At 36.1% G+C, this 7,689-nt stretch overlaps 1 protein-coding gene across 1 annotated transcript; it reads left to right on the top strand.

The window, feature by feature from the left end:
- The first annotated feature begins 5,899 nt into the window (after window positions 1–5,899).
- LOC116169023 (odorant receptor Or2-like) lies at window positions 5,900–6,596 on the top strand. The gene is made up of 3 exons (XM_031485055.1): window positions 5,900–6,181; window positions 6,234–6,494; window positions 6,540–6,596. The coding sequence occupies exons 1-3, from the start codon at window positions 5,900–5,902 to the stop codon at window positions 6,594–6,596; spliced, it is 600 nt and encodes a 199-aa protein (XP_031340915.1).
- The last annotated feature ends 1,093 nt before the right edge of the window (window positions 6,597–7,689 follow it).

Consider the following 7,689-nt stretch of genomic DNA (forward strand, 5'->3'; position numbering starts at 1 on the left):
GTAAAACGCCACATATCGTTACGCTAATTACATCGTGATCGTTAATAAGACAGCGTTTCAAAGAACGCGCTATGGATATTAGCAAATACTATTACCGGCTAATGCAGTAGACGGGAAATATAAAGTGCGGAATATAGTCATTTTTAACGACTTCCCTTATACATGGTATCCGATCTCATAGGGTGACATGTTACAACTTATACTAATTAGAGGATTAGGGTTGGGGTGCAGTGCATTAAATTTAGCTTCCAATCCAATGGTAGAAATTACATTAATAGGTAAGCGTCCCCGAGGAAATTAGTAACCATCTAAAGTTAATGGATAATGACAAGACCTGATTATATTATTACATAACAGCATAACGACTTAAATATATACTTAATCCACCTTTGCTTATTTGGAGTTTAAGTGTCTATATAGATACGATTGCTACAACGTGAAAAAACAGTGTTTATTAATAATTCTTGAAAAAGAAGTGAGGACCAAATTCGCAAATTGTGCCTGCAGTCCATCATATGCATTCTTGCATCTCTCACAATCTGACCATTCATTATGAAGTTAATTTTTTATACTGTTCGCTTCCGCAATCAAGCCACACAAAATATAGGTATCAATTGGTGGTATCAATACTAATACCTATGTATCTTCCAAGTTGTCTATATAAACACGCGATGTCACATTGATTGCAGATGCGGAAAGTTTCACTATACATAATTCAAAGGTATAAAATCAATTTATTAACGGTGCATCGAAGGTCAGTTGTATCATGTGACCAAAACACTTTGAGTAGGGCTGCATCTGCGCTAAGAGTCAGGCGAGGTTGAATTATTTATCAAAACGAACACAAAATAATATAATCCGGCTATATTTGGTGATTACGTTACTCTGAATTTGTACGCCAAAAAGGTTACGTAAGCAGAAAAAAGCAGCGTACGTTATTCAATGTGCTTTTGAGACATTTTCTCTTAGTAAACAATTCAAATTTTGATACTTTTCCATCGGTCCAATCTATTGATTAGGTTCAATCTGCAGATTGATAATAATTATTTTTCTCTTACAATTTATTTATTAACACACAGAAAGCGTCTGGGCGTGCTCACAGATCAAAATGAACAGACGGATGAGCAGATATTATCAACTCGTTGAGTATGCTTAATTCAATTCTTTTTCTTCTTAATAATTTACTGTAAGAAACGAAAAGGTACTATTTAGCGTTTGGCGTTGAGACGGAAACGTTCCTCGATCTATGTGCGATTTGCCCCAGGCCCCCGATTTCAAAGGGCCCCCGTGTTTGCCGTGGATCTGTGAGGATAAATGAAACAGGAATAGAATTGCCGTTGCCACATTTTCATTTGTACGGCCGATGATTTTTTGCGAAGAATAGAAAATGACAACATGTGGCTGTTCCCGGTAAAATAATGAGGTAAATCACTTGTCGGCGTAATAAACAAGTAGAAATTGTGCACAACTCTTGTGCAGATCCTCTCTTGAGCGATGACCCCCGCATTCCCCCGTCTCATACCTTCCTTCAGAAGAAGTTGCGGAGGGAAGTTATTGTTTGTAGAAACCAATTCCTTTCAATGAGACCTTTCATTAGAATACCATGAAGAGTAAAACGTGTGTTCACCCCTTTCAGCAAACTTTCGTTGATAAAAAATTTCTAAAACAACATTTTCTTTGAAATTTTTTCTATTTCAAAACAGGGCCTCAAAATTTACTTTGTCCCAGGCCCCTGAAATTGTCTGGGCGGCCCTGCAGTTTAGTCGTTCACGACTCGTCCACATATTAGTATTTATAGTTCAAAATGTAAAAATATCGAAATGAATGGACGAATGGACAGATATTGTAATCTCATAAGGTATACAAAAAGTAAAGCTCTTTCTTCTGCAAGGACTGTAATATGTGGAGTTTACCTACAAACGGAGATTGGAGAGTAATTTCAAAGTATCCATATGAGATTACCATGGCATATACACCCGCAAAAGTAACGTAACGAATTCCCTACATCAGATCGAAAGTTACGGCGTAAACCTAATAATTATCTGGTAAATTATTAAAAAGATGCACTTTAATGCATACAGAAAAGTTTCTCGATCAATGTTCCACTTTTATAACTCTAACACACGACACACACACACACCCTCACCCTCACACACACACACCTCTAACACATTGATGCGATCGGAGTTCAGTCGGTCTATTTCGTGGGAATATCAGCATTGGTGTTGAAAATGTTTACGGAATTTTAAAAAAAATTCAGAAGATTTTTCCGGGTTTATATTGACAAAGGGCATAGATATACCTAGGTGGTACAATTGCTTCGTTTACATTGTTGTTTGGGATTTACCTTTACAATTCGCTCTTCTTCAGTCGAAAATGGAATTTGGAATCTGAAATTGATGACTACGTTTACACCTCTATAATAGCGTATGGTAATTTAAAATATATATACAGTTCATTTTCAGTTTTATGAAAAATATTTTACCCAAAATCCTCCTGAAACCTTCATCTTCATGCCTACTTTCTGTAAGGAAATTTTAGTTTCCATGACAGATGCAGAGCAGATTACGTTTCTTGCCGCTTGTCACTTTACTGGCCGCACCTGTCACTTTATCGGCCGCATCTGTGACATTGCTAAACCACTATCATGACTCCTGTGTCCTATCACTGACAGGTTGACATTAATCAAAAGTTCTATATAAATTGAAATTTTATAATTAAATACGATTTCGGGTAAAACCAATACGCAAAATTAAAAAAAGATTTACCACTTCTTGTAATTATACACGCTGAAAACTTTTCCGATACTTCTCCAATAATACTCATACACAGAATGGCAGACCTAGCTGACGAATAGCGAATAGCGAACCCTTATATTTTTAAAGATTTTTTTAATGTTCTTGGGGCATTTCGAAATTTTTATTACCTTTAAATTTGATATATAAAGAGCGAAGAAATCAATAAGCTATAGATTATTTATTGAGGTCTTACACTTTGCCAGGCACCTTCAAAGTTTGAAGGAATGTATACTGGCCGCAATAAATACATGAACATCCAGTGTACTTTGATCAATTTTGATGAAATTTTCGGGACAACTGTCTTTATTAACGACCTCCTAGCGAGTTCATAATTTTGCGATGTCTGTCCGTATGTCCGTTAGCACAATATCTCGAAAACGAGTGGACCGATTACGATTAAATTTTGCAGGTTGATTATTTATCAAATTTGTATATCAGAGTTCATTTCGTTCGTTTAACAACACCGCGTTCGATTCAATTTGTGAGGCTGCTGAAGGATTTGGCAGTGATGGGTCAATCGTAAGATGGATTCGCGCCATGCTCGGAAGCAGACTCATTCTATCCTCAATCGAGACGTCGGAGATGACCTCATCTATTATTACCGGATGTTCGCAGGGTGGAGTGTTGTCTCCACCGTGAAAGAGCTCATGCAGGGGGCTCTTGAACATGTAGATAGGTGGTGCAGTCGCCATGGCCCCTCTGTTAACCCGGAAAAGACCGAGGTTGTTCCATTTACGAATAGAACGAGAGAGGACCTTGATGGACACAGTCTTCGAGGACGTCAACTAGGTCTTAGGAATAGAATAGAATATTGGGCCACCCTCGCTCCATGTTTTTGACGTTAAATAACGATTACGTGGTGATTACAATAACAAATTGTGTCTGTCAAGTCTCTATTTAAATACGCGATGACATATTGATCGGAGATAAGGAAAGCTTCACTATACATAATTGAAACCAACTTATTAACGTTGCACGAAGGTGCAGTTGTATCATGTGACAAAAAGACTTTGAGTAGGGATGCATCTGCGCTGAGACTCAGGTTAGGTTAAATTATAAAGACGAACACAAAATTCAAAACATAAGTTTGATATTTTTTTTGGAATTGGTGATTAGGATCTCCCGCATTATCAGTCTGCAAATTGATTTGTATAATAATAATTAATGAGTATGTCTCGGTTATGCTCGCACATGAAAATGGACGGACGGACGAGCAGATATTATCACCTCGTTAGATATGCTCAAGATATTTATGTAAGAAATTGAAAGCTTTACTACTTACCGCTCGGCTTGGCGATACCGATGACGTCGATATCGAATAAATTATTAACAAAATGCATTTAAAGATGCATGTAGAAATGTTCTCCGATCAATTTTTCGCTATTTAAAACGGTAATGGTATAATAAGGCAGCAGTTTAGTCGTTCTCCACTCTTCAACGTGTCAGTATTTGTACAGAAAATGTCAACGGAATTTTTTGAAAAATTCAGAAGATATTCAAAATTTTCTGGGCTTGTATTAACAAAAGAGATAGATATAGGTGGGAGAATTGCTTCGTTTACATTTCTACTTGGGATTTATCTATACAGTGCCCTCTACTTCAGTCGAAAATGGAATTTGGAATATGAAATTGATGACTACATTTACGCGGCTCTTATCGCCAATGGTACACTTAAAGGGACAATTAACATTTGAAGTTTATAAAATAGTACATTACATCAAGGTAGAGAAGTCCACTATTATTGCCTGAGCACCAAGATTACATCTCGAGGCGCTCTCTACCGTGGTATATATACTATTTTTTTCACTACTAGCACTTGAAAGTCCTCTAAATTAACATATTATATTGGATAAGAAAGTGAACGGTTGCACAGAATTTTTTTGTTTATTAATTTAACATGTCAATCAAGTACGTTGAAGTACAAGTCAAACAGGGCCGTATTTTGTTCTGTCATTGAGATTTTTCAAAGAGTAATTTCGTTCGAATTTTTTCAAAATGTGATAATTTTAGGTATGTAATTTCTCTGGAAATTGCGAATGGTGGCAATTATTCGTTTTAGAGAACTTGTCTAAACGTTCATTGAGCGAAATTTCGGGTTGTGTTTTCCTAAAAGTGACAGCGTGACAGTTCTCATTATTGACTACTAGTTAATAATAAAAAATTATTAACCACTTTGAACAAATGCCGAGAAAGCCTACTTTACAAGTGGAAAAAGGTTAATAATCATGTCATCAGACGCTAGTAGTGAAAAATAGTATATTGAAAGACAAGTGTTACAATGCGACCTATTGTAATACGACTATCTTGTGGCACGAGTGGCGACGCGAAGCGTAGCCACGAGTGTCCGCAAGATAGGAGTATTACAATAAAGCATTGTAACACGCGTTTTTCATACTATTTTTTCTATTTCGGTGCTTTAATTTAATTAAAAAAATCATTATCAGAAACTATAGGGAACATTAGAACTAACATGTTTTATGTTGGGAACACTTTTTATGCCGTTAAGTTTTAGGTTGGCAGCGTAGTAAGACTGACATTTTGAAGTTCAAACATGGAAGTACCCAACGAAGTACCTACTTGTACTAACTAGTAACTGCCAACTTAAGAGATGAGTTACCAAAAAAAACGACTATAATCACTGTCTTTGTACAACTGTTTTCGGCCGAAAACAGTTGTACAAAATCATCATTGTGACACCGAAATAGAAAAAAATAATTTGTAGCTGTTCCACGTAGTACTATAATGAGAATATACAGATCGAAGTTAGCACATCTCTTGATTTTATTGGAAAATTCTAATAAATTTAAAGTTAACAAAGCTGACGACCTTTGCGCTGAAATCGAATGGGTATGGTATCGAAAATGGTATGTAGCTCATTTTATATACTTGAAACAATATTAAAATGTTCAAGAGCTCCATTACCTTTCCAATTACAATCTTTGGCATAATAATTACTTTATTGCCCTGGTTCTTGGTAATCAAGTACGAAAGTCTTCCTTTTGGTTCGATGCCTACATGGGCGATGAATTACAGTTTCCCGCTGTGTTTAGTGTTGCAAATAACGGTATACATTTTTATGGGTCACGATTACGTAATACATTATGATACAACTGAAGACGCACTTCAAGTACCTAAAACTAGGCGTTCAGGAGTTAATATTAAACGCAAAGGAAGATTTTTGCGCAGATAATGCATTGGAATCATGCTCGGCCTACGATATTCAATGGCCATACCATCAAAAACAATTTAAAAAAATTGTACTGCATTACAATTATGTTATCCAAGTTGCCAAGGTTACCGAATCGGTCTTTAACAAATGTGTATTGGTCAGCTTTATTAATTTATCTATTTTAATTTGCCTTATTTTATTAAATTTGTCAAATGTAAGTAACACAAGGTACACGATTCCACCTCCTCTAATGTAAAACCTTTCAGGTTCCAGCCTTTAGCATTCAATGGTTGAAGCTATGGAGTTATATCGCTGCAGTGTGTGTACTGTTCTTTGCAGACTGCTATTTCACACAGATGGTGATAACTGAAAATGAGACTTTTGCTTATTCTTTTTACGAAATTGATTTCGTCGGTATCTGTTTGACTTTCCAAAAAAGTCTGATTTTGTGCATGGCAAGGGCGCAAAAACCCGTCAAGTTTACTATTGGAAAATTTGCACCTCCCACGGTGGTTGCGATAGTTACCGTAAGTTGTAGATAAGACAAGATATTCTTTTATTTTTATTTTCAGGTACTCAAGGCGTCATATTCTTACTACACGCTGTTACAAAGCCGTCGAAAGCATTAGACACGTAAGTTATTCTTTTCACACGCGTTTATTATTAACGAGCTGCTAGCGAGTTTATAATTTTGCGGTGTCCGTCCGTTAGCACGATATCTCATAAACGAATGGACCGATTACGATGAAATTTTGCAGGTGGATTCTTTATCAAATTTTTAGAACGGAGTTCGTGAATTGGCAATGTAGACCAAAAAATAAAGTAGGCCCTTTTGACATCTCCGTTAGTTATGAACCGAATTGCATAAATTCAATATACGCATAGCTTTAGGCATATAAAACACAATTCCAAAAGTTAACCTAATCGATCAGTATTCACAGTGCTCTTTGCACATCTCGACCATTTACAGACCGAATTGCAAAATTTCTTATTTATGAAGGTATTTAAATTAAATTTGATACAAGCAAAACTAACATCAGGTTTAAAATTTGGTTTTGCACATGCTGTAGCCATACCCAGGAGCTCGTTTGCTATATTTGTTTAATTTATTCTTATGTTAAATCAACACTGATAAAGTATCTAGTAAATTGCAACTAAACAATAACTAAATGGTTTTAAATTGTTTATTTTTCTTTAGCAATCAAGATCAAGAGAGCAAACTCAAGACGTCATCCGTGGGCTATAGAAGTACCTCCATTTTAAAGCGCAAATTAATTCCAGACTGTATGTACAGTACATGGATTAGAACAACTACGAGTTGATGGATGCAGTGCGACTATCAATCGTTGATATCAATATTAGATGGCGAGGAAGCACTGCAATATCAAGTGCTTAGTTGCAATCTTTTATTCTTACTTATTATTAAAGAACTCACAATGTTGCATAGTACAAGCAAAAAGGTCACCCTTCAGTGGCTCATTGACGCACTTTTCCAACTCTCGTGTTTAACTTAGACAGCAGCCTAAAATATTATAATTAGAAATAAGCATGCACGACCTTCTAGAGGTAGTAATCACTAATTTGTGGAACCTTCTGAATGTACTCAAAGCTCACTTATAAAATAAATGAAGTTTAAGATTTTTGTATTATTGTCTTGGGATTTGTGCAATTTCAGAAGAGGATGAACACCTGCCCACAGCACTCGGGTCTCGCGCTTTGACT

This window comes from Photinus pyralis, unplaced genomic scaffold (assembly GCF_008802855.1).
Source record: "Photinus pyralis isolate 1611_PpyrPB1 unplaced genomic scaffold, Ppyr1.3 Ppyr1.4_LG4, whole genome shotgun sequence".
Taxonomy (NCBI): Eukaryota; Metazoa; Arthropoda; class Insecta; order Coleoptera; family Lampyridae; genus Photinus; species Photinus pyralis.